Below are 21599 nucleotides of genomic sequence, written 5' to 3' on the forward strand. Positions count from 1 at the left end.
AGATGGGGACTCCCAAAAATATAGGTTTTGGGAAATGTTTACCAGATGAGAGGCAAGACGGAATTCTCCTAAATTGGAAGCCTGGAATTCTCCTAAATTCGAAGCCTGACACAGAATGGTTGAAGCAAAAAGCAAAGATCTGTTGACTTATGGATCTGAAGGGTCCTGAATAGTGTGGCATCAGGCACAATATCTCTTTATCAGACGATACCTCTTTAATCTCTGAGCTTGGCCAGGCACAGTGGCTCACGCCTGTAATCCCAGCACTTTGGGAGGCCGGGGCGGGTGGATGATGAGGTCAAGAGATGGAGACCATCCTGGCTAACATGGTGAAACCCCATCTCTACTAAAAATATAAAAATTAGAGGCCGGGCACGGTGGTTCAAGCCTGTAATCCCAGCACTTTGGGAGGCCGAGACGGGCGGATCACGAGGTCAGGAGATCGAGACCATCCTGGCTAACACGGTGAAACCCCGTCTCTACTAAAAAATACAAAAAACTAGCCGGGCGAGGTGGCGGGCGCCTGTAGTCCCAGCTACTCGGGAGGCTGAGGCAGGAGAATGGTCTAAACCCGGGAGGCGGAGCTTGCAGTGAGCTGAGATCCAGCCACTGCACCCCAGCCTGGGCGACAGAGCAAGACTCTGTCTCAAAAAAAAAAAAAAAAAAAAATATATATATATATATATATATATATATATATATATATATAAAGATTAGCTGGGCGTGGTAGCACGCGCCTATAGTCCCAGCTACTCAGGAGGCTAGGGCAGGAGAATTGCTTGAACCCAGGAGGCAGAGGTTGCAGTGAGCCAAGATCGCACCACTGCACTCCAGCCTGGCAACAGAGCAAGACTCCATCTAAAAAAAATATCTGAGCTTGGCTTTCCTCTGAGCTGGCTTCATTCTCGGGAGGCTGTTCCCTCCTGACGGGTGCAGGAATGGCTGCCAGTAGCTCTAGAAATGGGATGCAGTCTTAACCACCCTAGCGGGAAGAGAGCTCCTCTCTCCTGACAGTTCCATCTCAGGCCTTAGGACCGGCTGTGGCTGGCTCTGTAACCTTCCTGTCCCTGACCAATCACTGTAACAGAGGTTGGGGACAGGGCACCTATCCACTCGTATCTACTCGTAGGACCTTTGGGGAGGACAGCGGGAAGTCAAGGTAATGTGAAGAGGCCTGCCCAGAGTCCTGGGGTGAGAGAGATTGGGTGACCAAAGCTGGCCCACCCAGGGGAAGATAGGAAGAGAAGTGGGCCATTCTGGCCTCAGACCACTTCGTCCTTTCCCAGACCCCACGCCAAGGCAGAGCTCCCTGTAGGATGAGTTTCTCACTTGACCTGAAATCTCTCCCTGTGGGGCTGCCGCAAGTGTGCAGGCTTCAGGGCAGGTGGCCCACAACCCCCGCGCCCCAACCTCCTGCCCGCGGGTGTGCAGCCCAACCACCCGGATAGGGGAGGATGGTGCTCAAGTCATGGGGGCTCAGACAAGCATGGAGAGTCCTGCAGAGAGGCCCAGCACCAGGTTCCCAGGCTGCTCCTGGAGATGCTGTCCCACATGGGCCGGTCACCCACCTGCCATGAGACTCCCAGCTGGGACCTTCCCTGCAGAGCCTGTGAGGTGGAACGATGGTGATGGTGCCCCCTTGTGGGGTAGGTGCATGTGGCAGGCACAGAGTGGTGGCAGCAACTGTAACACACGGTTCTGGGGGGTCGGGGACAGGGGCCCTTCCTGTGCGCCCTGTGGTGCTGAGTGCCAGACTGGGTGAGCTCACCAAGCCCTCCTTGGGAAGGTGCTGTTGATGCAGCGGGGAGGCCCAGGGCGGTCACCACTCTGTGCTGTTGGCGACGGAGCAGGGATCGGAACCCAGGTACCTGGCTTCAAGTCCCCCGCGCTGTGGCGGAATGGGGCTCTGCCATGTTGGTGGTTATTTATTGTTGTGAACAAGAGCTCAGACCTGGTTTCCAGGTGTGACTTTACTGCACCCTTGCCCTACCTCCGTGGCTTGAGAATTCTGGAAAATACCACAATAAGTGTTTCTTCTCTCTTGAAATTTTGTAAATAACATTTGCCTGCGTGCTGTCAGAAGAAAATAACATCTCTGTCTATTTCCACGTGTTGCGGTATTTCCTGGCTTGGGACCCCACCAGCTTCCCAGTCACCCAGGCTTGAAGCCAGGTTCTTCCTAGCTTCTCTCCCCACCCTGCCCATCCCTGTGCATGTAGCGGTGACCAAGTCCTATTGAGTATCTGATTATCTGCTGGAAGCCTCAGGAATGGCAGCCTTCTGAGTTAGCACAGGCACTAGGAGCACAGCCTGTGGCCAGGCTGCGCAGGGGCTGGTGATGTTGGTTTCTCTCACCTTAACGTGTGAGTTGTGTAGTAATACGGTCCTATATCACTTAATGACGACACATTCCGAGAACTGCGTCATTAGGTGATTGCATGGTTGTGTGAACATCCTAGTGGACTTACACAAACCTAGGTGGCATAGGCCAGGCCCGGTGGCTCACGCCTGTAATCCCAGTACTTTGGGAGGCCGAGGCGGGCGGAATCACCTGAGGTCGGGAGTTCAAGACCAGCCTGACCAACATGATGAAACCCCATCTCTACTAAAAATACAAAGTTAGCCAGGTGTGGTGGTGGGCATCTGTAATCTCAGCTACTCGGGAGGCTGAGGCAGAAGGAGAATCATTTGAAACGGGGAGGCGGAGGGTTGCATTGAGCCAAAATCGTGCTATTATACTCCAGCCTGGGCAAGAAGAGCGAAACTACGTCTCAAAAAACAAACAAAAAAACTTAGGTGGCATAGCCTACTGCACACCTGGGCTACCTGGAATAGCCTAGTGCTCCTGGGCTCCACACCTGCATAGCACGTGGCTGTGCTGAGTACCCTCGGCAACTGTAACACAGTGTAGGTATTTGTGTATATGAACATAGACAACGGACGGTAAACATATAGTGGGAAATCTTATGGGACCACCGCCTGCATACGCAGTCCATCATTGACTGAAATGGCTTTATGCGGCTTATGACTAGACGTGTATGTGCCTCAGTATTCAAAAGATGTGAAAAGGTGGACAGAGATTCAACGTAAAGAAATGATAGGCCGGGCGCGGTGGCTCAAGCCTGTAATCCCAGCACTTTGGGAGGCCGAGGCGGGTGGATCACGAGGTCAGGAGATCGAGACTATCCTGGCTAACATGGTGAAACCCCGTCTCTACTAAAAATACAAAAAAAAAAAAACTAGCCGGGCGTGGTGGCGGGCGCCTGTAGTCTCAGCTACTTGGGAGGCTGAGGCGGGAGAATGGCGTGAACCCGGGAGGCGGAGCTTGCAGTGAGCCGAGATCACGCCACTGCACTCCAGCCTGGGAGACACAGCGAGACTCCGTCTCAAAAAAAAAAAAAAAAAAAAAAGAAATGATAAATGTTTGGGCTGGGTGTGGTGGCTAACGCCTGTAATCCCAGCACTGTGGGAGGCCGAGGCGAACGGGTCATGAGTTCAGGAGATTGAGACCTATCCTGGCTAACACGGCGAAACCCTGTCTCTATTAAAAGTACAAAAATTAGCCAGGTGTGGTGGTGCGCGCCTGTAGTCCCAGCTACTAGGGAGGCTGAGGCAGGAGAATCCCTTGAACCCGGGAGGCGGAGGTTGCAGTGAGCCAAGATCGTGCCACTACCCTCCAGTCTGGGCAACAGAGCAAGACTCCATCTCAAAAAAAAAAAAAAAAAAGATAAATGTTTGAGGTGATATGATAATTACCCTGACTCAATCCTTGTATGCATTTATCGAAATACCACATATACCCCATAAATATGTATAATAATTGTATATCAATAAAATTAAACATTTTTAAAAAGGTATATAGAGAGAAGTAAGTTTCTCTCCCTGTCCTCCTTCAGCTTTGCCTTCCTAAAAGCATCCACCTAGTTTATTGTATGTCCTTCCAGAAGGATCTCTGATGGAGCTTAGCTAACAGTCCACAGCAGCCACAGCCTAGGCCAGCGGACAGAGTTTGTAAATAAAGTTTTATTTGCACATGTCCAGGCTCATTTGTTTATATACTGTCTGTTACTCTTTTCATGCTACAAGGCAGAGTTGATAGTTGCTGCAGAGCCTAGTCTGATCATTTAAGCAAGATAGTGTGATGCCTGCAGCTGTGTTTAAAGTCAAGGCAAGGTGGTAGAGGCAGCGGCAGCAGAAGGCCCAGAGGCAGCAAGAAGACAGGGTTGAGTCAGTGTGTTTGCGAGAGTTGGAATTGAAGCCTCTTAAAATGGCAGATGATTTGGACTTCGAGACAAGAGAGGCAGGGGCCTCGGCCTCCTTCCCAATGCGGTGCTCAGCATTATGTAACAATGGCTTCGTGGTGCTCAAAGGCTGGCCTTACTTGTAAGATGGTCGAGATGTCTACTTGTAAGACTGGCAAGCACAGCCATGCCAAGGTCCAGCTGGTTGTCACTGACATCTTTACTAGGAAGAAATATAAAGATAATTGCCTATCAACTTATAATGTGGATGTCCCCAACATCAAAAGGAATGACTTCCAGCTGATTGGCATCCAGGGTGGGTACCCCTCACTGCTCCAGGACATCAGGGAGGTGCAAGAGGACCTTCTTCTGCCTGAGGAGACCTTGGCAAGGAGATCGAGCAAAAGTACAACTGTGGAGAAGGGCCCCTGATCACCGTACTGTCTGCCATGACATAGGAGGCAGCTGTTGCAGTCAAGGCCATGGCAAAAGAACTGGCTCCCAGGGTGACTGGCGGCGGTGGCAGCAGTGATCCTCCAAGCCTGCAGAGGCCCCTCCCCTGGCCTTTCCTAGGCTGGACTCCTCCTACACAATATGTTTGATGTTTTAGTTTGGTTTTTCCCACCCCCTCAATCTGTCGGGGAGCCCCTGCCCTTCGTCTAGCTCCTTTGGCCAGGTTCTAGCAAAGCCATGGCCTTGGTGAAGCTGCCATCCTTTTCCCTGCTTGCACTACAGCCCTGGTCAGGGGAGAAGGTGGGTGATGCTTGTGGTCTATTTATTTATTTTGAGACAGAGTCTCACTCTGTTGCCTAAGCTAGAGTGCAGTGACACCATCTCAGCTTACTGCAACCTCCACCTCCCGGGTTCAAGCGATTCTCCTGCCTCAGCCTCCGGAGTAGCTAGGATTACAGGCACGCGCCAACATGCCAGGCTAATTTTTGTATTTTTAGTAGAGACAGGGTTTCACCATGTTGGCCAGGCTGGTCTTGAACTCCTAACCTCAGGTGATCCGCCCGCCTCGGCCTCCCAAAGTACTGAGATTACAGGTGTGAGCCACTGCACCCAGCCTTACTTATTTTTTTAAATTCAACCTGGAATCAGAAAGTGGTGGATTCTGGCACATGGTCCTTGTGCCCTCCCCACTCATCCCTGGTCTGGTCCCCTATTCGCCATGGCCCTTTACCCTAAGCACCATCCCCACAGACTGGAGCCAGCCCCCTGCCCTACCTAAGATGGGGAGGGAAGAGGAAGAGAGGGGAGGGGTCCTGCCCCCATGGGCTTTACCCTTCCCTGCAGTCTCTCTCCCCAACACATTTGTTAAAATCAAACCTGAATAAAACTACAAGTTTAATATGGAGAAAAACAATAATAAAGTTGAGGCAGACCTGGGCCTTTTAGTCTGTACTCCTGCCTCTGTGAGCCTTGACTCTGAAAAGGGGATAGTAAAAGGATGTCTCTTGGGGTCGCTCGGGGGCTTCTGTGGGGTCCGGGCAGCACAGGACCTAACCAGCAGGGTGTCAGTGCCTGGGCTGCGGGCATTGACTCGCGTGTGTCCCACAACCCCTCTTGGAACTGGAGCACTAGCAGGGGCTCAGCCGCCAAAATCCAGGGACAGGTGAGGCTGTCACCATCCAAGATGGAAGAGCACTTACAGGAAATCTGGTGTGTCATTCCTGGTTGCCCACGTGCACGACCAGGCCCCTCCCCGTGAGTACTGCAGGGTACCCTACTGCAGAAAACAAGCCTCCCATGAGCCCGAATCCATCCTGTCGCTGCTCTGACCCCCGCCCCCAGTGGCTCCGGTCTCCCGCAGAATGAGTGAAGTCCTCACCAGGGTCTACTGGGTCGCCATCCCGTGTCATCCCCAGTGCTCCCCTCCCAGTGTGCATTGGTGCCGGGCCTGCTCCCACTGCCACACTTAAGCCTGCCCCAGTGGTTGCTGCCTGCTGCGGGGTTTGCACAGGGACTCCTGAATGAAGACCCAGACCTGAGCCCGGTTGAGCCTCTGGGAACACTCCTTTCAAGGCCAGCTCACCCTTGGCTCCTTTCTGTTCATTCCAAAATAGCAAAGTAACACCTGCATTGCAAAGCATGGTTATTCTGAGGCTGGTTGCCATCACAGTCATATGGGGGCCTGTTAAAATCTGGGCCCCTGGGCCCTAGCTAGGACCTCCTGACTCTGGTGCTCTGTGAACCCAGCTCACAGACATCCCAATTTCATGTGGTGGACACCGGGACATGGGAAGGTTGTCTCCAGCCAGAGGTCAGCATGGTCGTTAGGGAGCAGCCCTAAATACTCCTCCTTCAGGCTTGTCTGGACGTCCTCCCTCCCCATCCCTCCTCTGAGAGCTGACGCCCTCCCACCGTGTCCCCGGCCCCGCACAGCGTTGCTTCCTGGTGTTTTGACTCCCACTTGGATGACTGTGTCTGTTTCCCCCGCCCTGCTCCAGGCTGGCACGGATGGTGTGAGTCATCACCGCCCCCTGATGCCCAACCTGTCCTTGCATCTCGTGGGTACCATTGTACCTGTGTGCAAATGCCAGACATCTCTCTGCCTGTCACCTGATGCCTGGCATCAGGTTTCTCCCTGTCCCTTTGTGAGGGCCACAGCCGGCGGAGAGGGAGATAAGCTCTGTTTGACCTTCACCCTCTCCCTGGGGAGCTGGCTACCACCTGCTGGGCGAGCAGCAGAGCCCCATCCCTGCGGCAGCAAGGCCCTGCCCACCAGCTGCTGCACACCAGTGTCTCTCCTTGGAGCTCATGCCTTTCACCATCCCACCCAGGGCTCCCCACACCCCGCCTCCACTCCGGCCCTTCCTCCTCCTCAGGCCAGACAAGGGAGCCGAGAGTTAAGCTGTGCTCTGGTTTCAGAGCAAGACAGTCCTGGGGTGTGTTCCAGTCCTGCCACTTCCAGGCTCCATGACTTGGGCAGGTGTCTTTTCTTCTCCCAGATTGCTTCCCTGATAAGATGGAGGTCTAGTTATGCCAGCATCATAGGGGTGCTGCTCTGGCCAAGTGAAATTGTGCGTGGGAAGTACTTGGGAGCTAGGTGAGGCAGCTCAGGCCTGTAATTCCAGCACTTTGGGAGGCTGAGGTGGAAGGATTGCTGGAGGCTGGGAGTTCAAGACCAGCCTGGGCAATATAGCAAGACCTTGACTGTTTAAAAAGAAAAAGAGGCCAGGCACGGTGGCTCACACCTGTAATCCCAGCACTATGGGAGGCTGAGACCATCCAGGCTAACACGGTGGTCAGGAGATCAAGACCATCCTGGCTAACACGGTGAAACCCCGTCTCTACTAAAAGTACAAAAAAAACTAGCCGGGCGTGGTGGCGGGCGCCTGTAGTCCCAGCTACTTGGGAGGCTGAGGCAGGAGAATGGCGTGAACCCATCGTTGTCACTGCACTCCAGCCTGGGCAACAGAGTGAGACTCCGTCTCAAAAAAAAAAAAAAAAAAGAAAGAAAGAAAGAAAGTGCTTAGCACTATGCATTACACAGAGTAAGTTTCTGATACCGGGAAGCGGCTGCCACCATCACCACCACCATCATCTTTTTCCCCATTTGTGTCTCCTGCTGACTAAGCCAGCACTGTGACACTGGTGCCACTACTTCATGATGCGCTCACGGGCTCACGGCCCTTGTTGCCTGCGACCCCACAGGTATCCCTTTCAGGGAGGGAAAGAGGTTTTTGTGATCGTTTATCATAGCCTTGGCAGGCCAGGGATGGAACTCAGGTCTTCTTATTCCAAGCCATTACCTCTGCAGATCCATCCCCAACACACGCTTGCTTTGTAGAAAATACACACACATGACCGGGCGCGGTGGCTCACACCTGTCATCCCAGCACTTTGGGAGGCCGAGGTGGGCAGATCACGAGGTCAGGAGATCAAGAACATCTTGGCTAACACAGTGAAACCCCGTCTCTACTAAAAATACAAAAAAAAATTAGCCGGGTGTGGCGGCGGGCGCCTGCAGTCCCAGCTACTTGGGAGGCTGAGGCAGGAGAATGGCGTAAACCCGGGAGGCGAAGCTTGCAGTGAGCCGAGATCACGCCACTGCACTCCAGCCTGGGCGACAGAGCAAGACTCTGTCTCAGAAAAAAAAAAAAGAGAATACACACACACCCAAACACATGTGTTCTGAACATACCTCTCCTCCTCTCTGACATCCACTTGAATTCTGGTCCCTGCTTAACCGGCCTTCAGAGCCTCGGACTTGAGCAAATGCATCTGAGCCCTGACCTTGAGACCCACACTCATATACATGTCCACCCCACATACACGTGTGCACATGGTGGATTTACCGCATGCTGGAGAAACAACAGGAATGTAAAAGCTAAAGAGCACTTACATGTTTTTTCTTTTTTTTTTTTTTAAGAGGCAGAGTCTCCCTGTATTGCCCAAGCTGGAGTACAATGACACAATCGCAACTCACTGCAGCCTCAAACTCCCAGGCTCAAGCTATCCTCCCACCTCAGCCTCCCAAGTCACTGCGACCACAGGCACATGCTAATTTTTGTATTTTTTGTTTGTTTTGTAGAGACAGAGTCTCCCTTTGTTGCTCAGGCTGGTCTCAAACTCCTGGTTTCAAGTGATCCTCTCGCCTCAGCCTCCCGAGTAGCTGGGGTTATAGGCATGCGCCACAACACCCAGCTAATTTTTGTATTTTTAGTAGAGACGGGGTTTCACCATGTTGGCCAGGCTCGTCTTGACCTCCTGGCCTCAGATGATCTGCCCTCCTCGGCCTCCCAGAGTGCTGGGATTACAGGCGTGAGCCACCGCGCCCGGCCCAGAACTCATGTTCTTAACCATATTGCAAGACACTATCTCAGGTGGGACCTATGAGATGCTGTGAAGCCTGCCTAAGGTCACTGAGTGTGTGAGAGAGACAGCAAAGATCCCAGCCCCATCCCTGAGGGCCACAGCTGTGCCCTAACCATTGCGCAGCCCTTCCCTTTGGAACCTGGCTCTGAGTTCCAGCCCCGGCCTTTGCAAGAACTGCAGTCCTGCCATGGCTGTTTGGCCCTGCCCGTGGAATGGGGGTCCTGTGGCTGTGCTCCCCTGGATCCTGGGGACGCACCCCTTTATGAGACTTCAGTCACTTTGCCTGGAGACCGTGACTGACAAAGATCACCTGCTTCCTGCCGCCTTAATTGAGACAGTGGGCATCGCATGACCTTTTCCATGCCCATCATGGGGTCATGTGGGCTGTGACATGGCGTAGTCTGGTGGGTCCAAGCTGGCCCTGTGGTCAGACCTGGTGGGCCTATCACCTCCCCGCTTGAGTCCACATTGAGTGCAGATACTGACGAACTGGGTGTGAAATGCCCCGGATAGCACGTCTCATGTGGTTAGTGCTCAGTACGCCAGAGTCAGTTATTTTGACCCACACCTGCTCATGAAGTGTCATGCTGCCGCTTTCTTTTCAGCCACCTCCTCACACCATTTTAAATGGACAGGTGTGTGTAGGGCTCGTCCTGGGCCAGCCAGCCGCTCTCCATGCAGCCTTGGACAAGTCATCACACTCTGCCCATACCGCAGTTTTCTCCTCTCTCGTTTTTTTTTTTTTTTTCCTGAAATTATTTGGTAGAGACTGGCTTTGTTGGCAAGGCCGGCCGGTCTCAAACTCTTGGCCTCAAGCAATCCTCCTCTCTGGGCCTCACATCGTGCTGGGATTGCAGGCGTGAGCCACATGCCCTGTCTCCTCTCTAAAGTGGGAGGGCACTAATACTCCTGTCATGGCGCTGATCAGGGAATTGAAGCTGTGTTTATTGGCATTGGAAGTGCTGGGGATGGGCCTGGCGGGTGTGAGTACTGTGTCGGTGTGACATTCTGATCTGCCCATGCTGCTCTTTCTTTTTTCTTATTAATAGATTGATTTCTTTTTTATTTGGACATATTTAGCCTTATTTCTAAGCAATGGTATTTGTAAAATCTTAGTTTTGGTGTGTTCATTCCTTTTTTTTTTTTAGACAGAGTCACTCTGTCGCCCAGGCTGGAGTTCAGCGGCACGATCTTGGCTCACCGCATCCTTCACCTCCCAGGCTCAAGCGGTTCTACTTGACAGTGCCTCAGCCTCCTGAGTAGGTGGAACTACAGGAGCTCGCCACCACGTCCGGCTAATTTTTGTATTTTTAGTAGAAGTGCATTTCTACTGCACTTCTGTAAGCACTTGGGCGGATGTGACCTCCTCAGGCTCTGGCTCTGGTGGTGACTCCTGCAAGGCCGGGCCTGGTTCCAGACCCTGTAGGTGCCCAGCTGAAGGTGTGGTCTGATTGCTGTGTGGGGAGTGAAGGTTGCCAGCCTAGAAACTGGGCCTCAGTCTCACCCAGAGGCTCTTGGTACAAAGAACAGGCGCCATCTTGGCCAGCTGCAGTGGCTCACACCTGTAATCCCAGCACTTTGGGAGACTGAAGCGGGTGGATCACGAGGTCAGGAGTTCAAGACCAGCCTGACCAACATGAGGAAACCCCATCTCTACTAAAATTACAAAAATTAGCCAGGTGTGGTGGCACGTGCCTGTAATCCCAGCTACTCGGGAGGCTAAGGCAGGAGAATCGCTTGAACTAGGGAGGCAGAGGTTGCAGTGGCTTGAGATCGTGCCACCGCACTCCAGCCTGGGTGACAGCAAAACAGTCTCAAAAAAAAACGAAGAGGTGCCACCTCAAGCACTTTATGTGCATGAGACCGGCTGCCATTGTGTCAGGGGTTATGGTGGTATCTAGCCTGATGCCACAGCCAGCTCTGGGCCAGCCTCCTCACCGCAGCAGTGCCCACCCCCAGCCTGATCCTGGACGCTGGCAATGCTGTGACATGAGCCGCTACTAAGCATTTGCAGTGCTAGGCTGGTCCGGACTTTCTCCACAAATGATTTAGTTCTGTTAGTCCACCCCCGCTGTAAAACAGCTACTCTTCCCTTCCCCATTTAAAGCTTGAGGAAGCTGAAATGTGGAGAGTTGAGAGAGTGTATCCAGAGCTCCCGAGCCAGGGGCTAGGACTTTAACCCTGGCTTCAGCCGCCACACAGGACAGCTTAGGGTGGGCCTGGCATGACTCCTGGCTTCACAGAGTCGATGCGCTCGCTCCTGGATGAAGCGCCTGGCAGAGTCCGTGGGCAGCAGTGCTGTGTATGTCATGCGAATTCTTCTTATTCTTCTGATGGTTCCTCCAATTTGCATTTCCTTTTTCTTTTTTTTTTTTTTTGAGACGGAGTTTAGCTCTTGTCACCCAGGCTAGAGTGCAATGGCGTGATCTTGGCTCACAGCAACCTCCGTCTCCCAGGTTCAAGCAATTCTTCTGCCTCAGCCACCCGAGTAACTGAGACTACAGGAGCGTGCTACCACACCCAGCTAATGTTTGTATTTTTAGTAGAGGCCAGGTTTCGCCGTGTTTCCCAGCTGGTCTTGAAATCCTGACCTTAAGTGATCCGTCCACCTCAGCCTTCCAAAGTGCTGGGATTACAGACGTGAGCCACCATGCCCGGCCCAGGATGATGATTTTTAAGGCGGAACATTAAATAGGATTGCAAAGGATGCCAGGCTGAATGCTTTTCCTCGCTGACACGTGAAGTGAGAGGATGTAGCAGCAGCTGTCATAAGGCTTTCAGTCTCAGAGTAGTGATGGGCATTCAGAATCTACTGTAACTTGATGCAATGGGAAAGGATCTGTTGTTTCTTTTCATGGCAGCCTCAAGGTCTGCTAAACACTGTTTCTTTTCTCTGTCTCTTTTTTGGCCTCTGTTAATAAGAAGGAAATGCTAAATTTCAGTTCCGTTCATGAAAATAAAGAGATAATAAGTTTCTCCCCTCAAGTTCATGACCCCGACTGGTTAAGACCGGGGCATGCATGGGCTTGTCCATGACTTGGGGTAGCTGCTGGAGTCCTGGGGGCTGCCTTCCCAGGCAGGGCCAGCTCCGGTCCCCACTAGAGCTCCAGGGTCAGCAAGCACATGGGCCTTTGTCAGACAGCTCCTTCTCTGTCTGCAGGAGGGACACCTGCCGTCTGCTGACCACCTGCAGCTCCTCCCAGGCCTCCACCCGCAAGGAGGAGGAAGTGCCCAGGCAGGAACCGGGCCTGACCTCTGGGGAGGCCGGGACTGACCTCTGTCAGCTTTTTTCCTCTAGCACCGCAGTTCAGCAACCCATCGCCACCCAGCATAGTGGCCAGAGAGGAGTCCCGGGGTCTGATGTTAGACTCTGCCCGGGAACAGCCACCTGGTCCCAGGGTGACACCATACTTTACCTGGACCTCAGTTTCTTCCCCTAGAAAATGGGGCAGTGCTTGATGAGACCAGGGGTGCAGAGCCCCTGGCCTAGCAGGGTGGCAGGAGGAGGAGTCCACACGGAGATATTATTGGACTGGAAGCTCTCGGGGACTCCCACTGCCTCCAGCAGCAGGGGAATGGCAGCAGGGCGGGGGGGCCCCAAGAAGCTGCCAGCAAGCCCTCTTCCTGGCCCCCTTCCCTTCCCGTCCTGTCGTCTCCATTCCCAGGATCTGCTGGCCCAAAGAAGGGCTTTCTAATGGTTCAGGCCTGACCTCTCCCTCTTCTGCTCCTAGCCTTTCCTTCCTGCTCCCCTGGTCACCCTGGGGTAAAATCCAAGCTCTAATAGCCAAAAACTGGAAACAGTACAAATTCTTGTCAGCTGGTGAATGGGCAAATAAAACGCAGCACATCCTATAATTACTCTTCAGCAGTATAAAGGGACTGAAACTGGGGCTCATTATGCTCAGTAAGGGAAGCCAACCGCAGAAGGCCACACAGCTTCAATTCCATTTTAATCAAATGTCCAGAAAAGGCAAGTCTGTGCAGATGGAAAGCCCAGTCCTCGCTTCCGCGTGGTGGCGGCTGTGGGCCTCTCAGGGACGGGGGCTACAGCTGTTGGGTTTGGGCTACGTCCCTTCATTCATGCTGGGAGCCACTGCCTGTTAGCCTGGGAACACCCGGGACCAGGCCTGTCCCTTCCACCTGCTTCTGTGTCCTGGGTCAGGGAACCGGGCCCTGAATAGCTGTACGGGTCTGTGTAGCTATTGAGAGTATTTTGGGAGTGGGGATTCTGAGAGGCACGTGGCATTGTAGTTGAGAGCTGAGTTCAAAGCCCGGCTCCCATGTATACCAGCTGTGTGATCTTGGGCAAGGCTGTTTCTCTGAGCTTGGTTTCCTTATAGGGTTAAAGTGAGGATTCGTTCTTTCACCCAAATAAAGCACAAAAAACCCCCCAAAAACCAAGGACCAAGTACAGTGGCTCATACCTGTAATCCCAGCACTCTGGGAGGCTGAGGCAGAAGGATTGCTGGAGCCCAGGAGTTTGAGACCAGCCTGGGCAACATAGTGAGACCCCATCCCCACCAGAAATAAAAATGACCTGGGCGTGACAGTGCACGCCTTTGGTCTCTGCTAGTCAGGAGGATGCTTGAGCCTGGGAGGTCAAGGCTGCAGTGAGCCGTGTTTTCACCGCTTTACTCCAGCCTGAGCGACAGTGTGAGACCCCATCTCAAAAACAAACAAAACACCGAGACAGTGTTGGAGACGTGGTGGTGACCAAGACGGCCCCGGTCGTGTCCTCCTGGGCTCCCAGTCTAGTAGGGGAGGTGGCTGATGTGTAGAAAGATTGTGTGCTCTTCCTTGTGTATTTCTGTGAAGGTGCTTAGAGCCAAGGTGAGGCGTGGAGGGCGGTGCTGACTTGGGGTGGGGGTGCCCAAGGGCACCTTACCTTGGGCAGTGGCCAGCCGGGGGCCTGAAAGGGAGTACAGAGCTCAGGCAGCCTGTTGTTGGGGGAGGGCTGAAGAGGGCAGTAGGGGCAGAGGCCTTGGGGCAGGAGTGGGTGGAGCCCCATGAGGGACTCGGGGTGCGGACAGTCACAGGCCTGGGTCCCCTGTCCCTGCAGCCCAGAACGTGACCGTGGATGAGGTCATCGGCGCCTACAAGCAGGCCTGCCAGAAGCTGAGCTGCAGGCAGATCCCCAAGCTCCTCAGGCAGCTGCAGGTACAGGAGGGGCGGGGTGGGTGCATCCAGTGTGGGTGTCGGGGGGCCCTAGGGTGGAGCCACCCCAGCAGGAGAGGGCCTCCCACTCCCCAGCCCCAGGCGATCATGAATACATCTTTGAAAGCCTGCTGCTCAGCTAGAGAACTAATCAGTTTCTTCATAAATATGAAGAGCACAGAATTCTATAAAGTAAGACATTCAGGTATCCGTCAGCCCCAAAAGAAACGCTGTTCCCTGGGGAAGAGACATATATACGATTCTTGTAAGTCTGAATTACAAAATTTCTTTCTTTCTTTCTTTCTTTTTTTTTGAGACAGAGTCTTGCTTTTGTTGTCCAGGCTGGATGCAGTGGCACGATCTCGGCTCACTGCAACCTCTGCCTCCTGGGCTCAAGCGATTCTCCTGCCTCAGCCTCCCAAGTAGCTGGGATTACAGGGGCCCGCCACCACGCCCAGCTAATTTTTTTTGTATTTTTAGTACAGGTGGGGTTTCGCCATGTTGGCCAGGCTGGTCTCGAACTCCTGACCTCAGGTGATCTGCCCACCTCGGCCTCCTAAAATGCTGGGGTTACAGGCATGAGCCACCACGCCCAGCATATTCATAAAAGTCAGAATTACAGAAATAACATATATCCTCAGGTTAAAAAAAAAAATTAAAATACTACAGATCTGAAAAACCAAATCCACCTCTTATCTCCTGCCCCAAGGCCCCCTCCTCGGGAACCCCCGTTGTTGGCCACTCGGCATTTCCTGGCCTTTTCTGTGCATTGGTAAGGTGGCTATTGAGAGCTACCTGCTGGTTTTCCATTTCCACAGAGGTGGCTCTCCCACCGTGCCACTCCCCCAGCCCCCTCCCTCGGCGCCTCTCCTGTGGGCCCCAGCTTGACGCCTAGTCAGTGAAGCACCGCTGGTCCCAAGGGTTCCAGGGTTGCCTGTCCTCGGGCTGTTGACCCTCAGCTGTGCTGGAAGCAACCACGCTCCTTGTCCATCACTGTTCACTGGGGTTAGGGTAGGTTCTCTGGAACATTCCAGAAGAGGGGCTTGCCAGGTCTCAAGAAGGGTGGCTGCTCAGTGTGGCAGCTGAGAGGGTGGGTCCTTGGAGCCCGACGGCCTAGTTCAGACCAGCCGTGCAGCATCCACCCTACAGGTGATGTGTGTAAGCCCAGAGGGCGGGAGCTGGTGTCTGCAGGGCGGTGGGCTCTAACTGGGTGCTGGGCCCCAGGCTCTGCCTTCACCAAGAGGCCTCCTGAGCCCAGCCCTGCCAGCTTCCCAGGCTCATTTCCTGCCTCACAGCCTTTGCACAGACTCCCTCTGTCGGGACATCCCCCAGAGATGCTGGGCCTACTCCCTCGCTTGGTCCCACTGGGGCAGAGGCGCTTTGCCGAGGCCTGCCTGGCTGCAGGGCTGGCTGGTCCTCAGTCGTGTGGGTGCAGAGTTCTCTCGCTATCTAAGGCCCTGTACCCCAGGTTCCAGCTGGTGGGCGGCATCTGAGCCTCTGTTCAGTGCCTTTGCAGAAACCCCACCCCGGAACCCTGCCTGACCTCTGGCATAGCAGCCATTTGGGGCCTCAACTGCCTCCCTGTTCAAGTGTCGTTCTGCCTTAACCCCCATCCACTCTGCTTTCTCAGGAATTCACAGACCTCGGGCACCGCCTCGACTGTCTGGACCTGAAAGGTGTGTGTCTGGCCAGGGACTGGGAGCCCTTGGGTCGTGGGCAGGTCGGGGGCTCCCTAGAGGTGAGTCTGAGGACCTGCCTGGGGTCAGCAGCTTCTGGAGCTGAGTTGAGCCAGGGCAGGGGCTGGGCCTGGTGTGGGGTGGGAGGGTGGGGGCAGAGGGCCCTTCCAGCCTCCCCTGGCCATGCTCCCGCCATGCAGAGGTGCGCTGTCTCAGACATGCGCACGGCTGCTGACTCCCCCCAGGTGAGAAGCTTGACTACAAGACCTGCGAGGCCCTGGAAGAGGTCTTCAAGAGGCTGCAGTTCAAGGTCGTGGACCTGGAGCAGACAAACCTGGATGAAGATGTGAGCAGCCCTGCCACCGCCCACTCGGCTCCCTGAGCTCCCGGGCCCCTTCGAGGTTTGGGTGGGGAGAGGACACTGCAGGAGGAGGGGGTCCCCTAGACAAAGGCTGAGGGGTGGTGCAAGGGCGGGACCTCTGGCAAGGCAAGAGAGAGACATCCAGTATGACCAGAGTGGATGTGGAGGGTGCGTTGGGGCCCCTATGGCCCACCCTCATAAGCAAGGAGAGCCTGGGGGCGCTGAGCTGAGGGGCAGGCGTGTGGCCCCCAGGAGCCCTTTCAGGAACCACGCTGGCGGGTCCAGCTCCTATGGGATGGGCTTGGAAAGCATTCTGAGAGCAGCCTCCCATCAAGGCCCAAGGGCCCTCCCCTCCCCAGCCTTGGAAGTCCCCAGGCACCCCCGATGTCCGGATCCTGAGGCCCAGGCTCAGGAACACCAAGGCCTGTCCTGGTCACTCAGCACATCAGTCAAGGACTCTGGAGGGCAAGTGACAAAAAACAGACTGGCTACAGCAGAGAAGGAAAGGGTTTGTCCCCGTGGCCCACGGGGCCCTGTCTATGCTTGTCCTCCTCTCCCGTGAGGCTCTCTCCAGACCCTGGACCCCTCATCTCTCAGTGGGCCCAGTGTCAGGGCCCACGCCTCTCCCCCAGGGCAGCCAGAGCTGAGCCCCCGAATCTCTACCTGCAGGGTGCCTCGGCCCTCTTCGACATGATCGAGTACTACGAGTCGGCCACCCACCTCAACATCTCCTTCAACAAGCACATAGGCACCCGGGGCTGGCAGGCGGCCGCCCACATGATGCGCAAGGTGGGCGCCTCTCGGCTTCCAGGAAGAGGCAGCTCAGGCTCCTGGCACGGGGAGGCACTGTCTCAGGGCACGGCCCGTAGGCTCTGACTGCATGAGCTCTTTAGTGTGGGCTGTTGTGGGGATGCTGGGCCTGGCCCTCAGGCCAGGAGGAGAACAGGGCTGAGAGGTGTCCTGGACCCCAGGCCCCCAGCCCCTTCTCTCATTGCGAGGCGTTTCGTGACCTCCACTTTCTCCCATCCACAATGTCATCCCTCCGTGAAGTCATTCCTTGGAGGTGGCCATGGTCGCCATTCCCACGTCACTATTGTGTGAAGGCTGGGTGCAGGGAAGGGTCGGGGCTATCTGGGAACCTCCCAGCCACACAGGAGTTGGGGATCCTGGCTGCCACCAGCCCTGCCTCGCTCACCCACGAGACCCCAGACTGAGCCTTCCCTCCCCAGCCACAGTTTCCCCTATTGTAAAACGAGGCGACATAGCCAGACAACAGCTGTGGCTTCGTTGCTCGTTGAGATGTGGGGCCACAGGTCCTGGGCTGGCGCCAGGAGCACTGGGGCAGGCCTGAGCCAGTGCCTCACCCCTGTCCCCTCGTCCCCTGCAGACGAGCTGCCTGCAGTACCTGGACGCCCGCAACACGCCCCTGCTGGACCACTCGGCGCCCTTCGTGGCCCGTGCCCTGCGCATCCGCAGCAGCCTGGCAGTGCTGCACCTGGAGAATGCCAGCCTGTCGGGGCGGCCCCTCATGCTGCTCGGTGAGCCCCAAGCCCGGGAGGGTGAGTGGGACGTGCGGCCTGCTGGGGGCAGGGGCCGTGTACCAGATCTGGGCAGGGCCTGCCCAGTCACCGTGCCCCCCATCCCCAGCCACGGCCCTGAAGATGAACATGAACCTGCGGGAGCTGTACCTGGCGGACAACAAGCTCAATGGCCTGCAGGACTCGGCCCAGCTGGGTAACCTGCTCAAGTTCAACTGCTCCCTGCAGATCCTGGACCTCCGGAACAACCACGTGCTGGACTCGGGTGGGTGCAGGGGCCCACCCCTCCCCACACCTGTCACCCAGCACCCACTCTGCCCGGCCCTGCGCTGGGTGGTGCTGGGAACACAGATGTGGCCAAGACTAGACCCACTGACAACCTAGACTGGACAGGACTGGGCTGATGGAGCCCAGAGGCAGGGTCTGATCAGTCTGGGGGCCAGGGAGGGCTTCCTGGAGGAGGAGACACCTCAGCTGACAGCCGCAGGATGAGGTGAAGTGAATAATTACAATCTGAAGAGAAAGCAGTGTTGCTGCGATAACGGGCTCAGCTGGAGGCTGCTTTCAGATGGTGGAGGAGGGAAGACCACCGTGGGTCGGGGCCTCTGGGTTTCCATCTGGAGGCTGGAAGCAGAACCAGCCTTGTGAGAAGCCTGGGAAAGGGTCCAGATGGAGGGAGCCACGAGTGCAGTGGGAGGAGCTCTGGTGTTTGATGTTGGGGGGTTGAGCAGAGAATGGGGATCCGTCAAAGGAGGCATTCCTGTTGCATCCTGGAGGGGTGGGGGGAGGGTCACTGTGTCCCCAGGTGGCAGGCCCAGACCGCACTCTGCTGAGCACCTGTCCAGGACCATGGCTGTAGGCCTCTGGGCTCAGCCCGGAGGGAGACACAGGGCTCTGCCCTCGGGAGCCTGTACTCCAGTCTAGAGACAAAGAGAAGATGAGTGAAACCTGCAGCCCGTCAGATGGTGGGATCTGCATTGGAGGGAGACAGTGCTGACTGTGGGTGGGAGTGAGCCGGCTTCGAGGTGAGGTGGGCTGGAGGTGGTCAATTTGAGCAAAGAACAGAAGCATCTGGGGGAGGCTGTCATCCGGGCGCCCGGGCCCAGGGGTCACAGATGTGTGCCCAAGGGTGCCAGGCCGAGGCAGGGCTGCAGGGCAGGGCCTGGGCCTGTGGGACCTCCACGGAGGTCCTAAGCAGAAGGGGTTGCTCCCACCCCACAGCCCCCTCCCGGGGAAGCACCCCGGCCCCAGACAGGGCTCTGACTGCCGGACTTCCGCAGGTCTGGCCTACATCTGCGAGGGCCTCAAGGAGCAGAGGAAGGGGCTGGTGACCCTGGTGCTGTGGAACAACCAGCTAACGCACACGGGCATGGCCTTCCTGGGCATGACACTGGTGAGTCAGGCTGGCAGGGGAGGGAGGCACCTTGGTCCCCGCTGCCGCCTCCCATCCCAGCTCTCAGCACAGTTGTCTACAGCTGACGGCTCCTGTCCTGCCCACCCTGCAGGTTCACGACGATTTAAATTCAGCCCCACCTGCTTCCTCATTCAACCTCTGCGCCTGTTTTCCCTGAGGAGCAGCCCTTCTTTATCTTTTTTTTTTTTTGAGACTGAGTCTTACCCTGTCACCCAGGCTGGAGTGCACTGGCGCCATCTAGGCTCACTGCAGCCACTTCAGCCTCCACCTCCCGGGTTCAAGCGATTCTCCTGCCTCAGCCTCCCAAGTAGCTGGGACTACAGGTGCCCGCCACCACACCTAGCTAATTTTTATATTTTTAGTAGAGATGAGGTTTCACCATGTTGGCCAGGCCGGTCTTGAAGTCCTGACCTCAAGTGATTCCCCCTGCCTTGGCCTCCGAAAGTGCTGGAATTATGAGTGTAAGTCACCGCACCTGGGTTTCAGTTTTTACGCGGTGCTTAAAGCAAGCCAAGCAGGCACAGAGACTCTCAGGGTGAGCACTGGTGTGCCCAAACCCTGGGTAAGAGTCGCCCGCCTTAGGGGCTTCAGGGCGCTCAAGGTCCAGGCCCTGGCCAGGGGCTCAGGCTGTGGGGGGTAGGGACTGACTGGGTGCCTGGGAGTGGACAGAGGACCTGGCATTTGGGAAGACTTCAGGCACAGAAGGGACTTCAGGCCAGGCCTGAGGCAGGGCAGGACGACGCCGGTGCTCAACGCGCAGGCGCGCCAAGGAAAAGGAACGCCCGACCCTGGCTCTCTTCACGCTTTTCCTGACTCGGCGTCCTGGGTCCTCCTCCGCCACCACGGCTCCCTCCTCACCCTTACGCCCCCTCCCTCCAGCCGCACACTCAGAGCCTGGAGACGCTGAACCTGGGCCACAACCCCATCGGGAACGAGGGTGTGCGGCACCTCAAGAACGGGCTCATCAGCAACCGCAGCGTGCTGCGCCTGGGGCTGGCCTCCACCAAGCTCACGTGCGAGGGTAGGGTACGGGGCCGCCCGGGTGCGGGCTGCTGGGCTCAGCGGGGCGGCCAGCCGGGTGTGGGGCCCGTGGCCAGCCCCTGCGGTGCCCCCCCAGGCGCGGTGGCGGTGGCCGAGTTCATCGCTGAGAGCCCCCGCCTCCTGAGACTGGACCTTCGGGAGAACGAGATCAAGACAGGCGGGCTCATGGCACTGTCGTTGGCCCTCAAGGTGAACCACTCACTGCTGCGCCTGGACCTCGACCGTGAGCCCAAGAAGGAGGCGGTAAGCAGGGGACGGCCCTGCAGCCCTGGGGCGGGCGGGGGTCAGGTGGAAGGCCGGGTGGTGGGGCCGGCCTGAGAGCCCTAGCCAGGCGCTCCCGCCACAGGTGAAGAGCTTCATCGAGACGCAGAAGGCGTTGTTGGCCGAGATCCAGAACGGCTGCAAGCGCAACTTGGTGCTGGCGCGGGAGCGGGAGGAGAAGGAGCAGCCGCCGCAGCTGTTGGCCTCCGTGCCTGAGACCACCGCCACCGAGCCCCAGCCCGACGACGAGCCCGCTGCTGGGGTGCAGAACGGGGCCCCCAGCCCCGCACCCAGCCCGGACTCAGACTCAGACTCGGACTCGGATGGGGAGGATGAGGAGGAAGAGGAAGGGGAGAGGGATGAGACCCCCTGTCCTGCCCTGGTGCCCCCCACGGACTCCCTGGGCCCTGGGGACAGGAGTCCCCCAGGCAGCCCCTCCACACCCACTGAGCAGCGGATTTCCGTGTCCAGCCCAGGCCGGGGCCACAAGGTGTTTGTGGTGACCCGGGTGGAGAGCCCACCCGAGAGGGCAGAGCCCCCTTCGTCCCCAATCCCTCCTTCTCCCCCGCCCCCTCCCTCCCCACCCGCCTCACCTTCCCTACCACCCGCCGGGGCCATTGTCACCTGGGACACAGGGTCCTCTGAGTCTCAGCAACCACCGGAGCCGCCTCAGTCAGGGCCATCGCTCCCCAACGGCCTGAAGCCCGAGTTCGCCCTGGCACTGCCCCCTGAGCCACCCCCGGGGCCTGAGGTCAAGGGGGGCAGCTGCGGCCTGGAGCACGGTGAGAGGGGCCCTAGGGCAAGTGATGAGGGGCCCTGGGTGCTGTGTGTGACCTCAGGCAAGCCTCTGTCTGTTGTGGGCCTCAGTTTCCCCTCTTTAAAATGGTTCTCGCAGGGGCCAGCACAAGTGGGGCTTGGTTTTCACGTACACCGCACTTCCCTTGGGTCCTGGGAGCTCTTCCTGGGGTGGGGCATGGAAGGTGTGTTGCCTTGAGCCTGACCACCTCAGCGGTCTCTGGGCCTCTGCAGGCCCCGAGGGTCTGGCTGGGGACAGGTTGTATTTGCCCCACCCGCCTGACGGGGCTGCTGGCC

The 21599-nt window shown here is 56.5% G+C and overlaps 1 protein-coding gene and 1 pseudogene across 6 annotated transcripts in view; both read left to right on the top strand.

Moving 5' to 3' along the window:
• PPP1R37 (protein phosphatase 1 regulatory subunit 37) overlaps positions 1–21599 on the top strand; it is a 54119-nt gene that overhangs the window by 31614 nt on the left and 906 nt on the right. For 2 of the 6 annotated variants that reach the window (XM_074023872.1, XM_045379260.2), the window contains 10 exons: positions 14122–14219; positions 15847–15892; positions 16138–16238; positions 16923–17042; positions 17641–17791; positions 17901–18056; positions 19072–19184; positions 20085–20226; positions 20323–20489; positions 20593–21289. In XM_074023872.1, coding sequence (XP_073879973.1) covers positions 16944–17042; positions 17641–17791; positions 17901–18056; positions 19072–19184; positions 20085–20226; positions 20323–20489; positions 20593–21289 — 1525 coding nt within the window. In that variant the 5' untranslated portion in view covers positions 14122–14219; positions 15847–15892; positions 16138–16238; positions 16923–16943. Of the gene's footprint in view, positions 1–14121; positions 14220–15846; positions 15893–16137; positions 16239–16922; positions 17043–17640; positions 17792–17900; positions 18057–19071; positions 19185–19296; positions 20227–20322; positions 20490–20592; positions 21290–21599 lie in introns of those variants that run through there. The other 4 variants (XR_012427696.1, XR_012427695.1, XR_012427697.1 and 1 more) reach the window with 4 other exon arrangements.
• On the top strand, positions 4241–4982 carry LOC135968540 (eukaryotic translation initiation factor 5A-1-like; annotated as a pseudogene).

This window comes from Macaca fascicularis, chromosome 19 (assembly GCF_037993035.2).
Source record: "Macaca fascicularis isolate 582-1 chromosome 19, T2T-MFA8v1.1".
Taxonomy (NCBI): domain Eukaryota; kingdom Metazoa; phylum Chordata; class Mammalia; order Primates; family Cercopithecidae; genus Macaca; species Macaca fascicularis.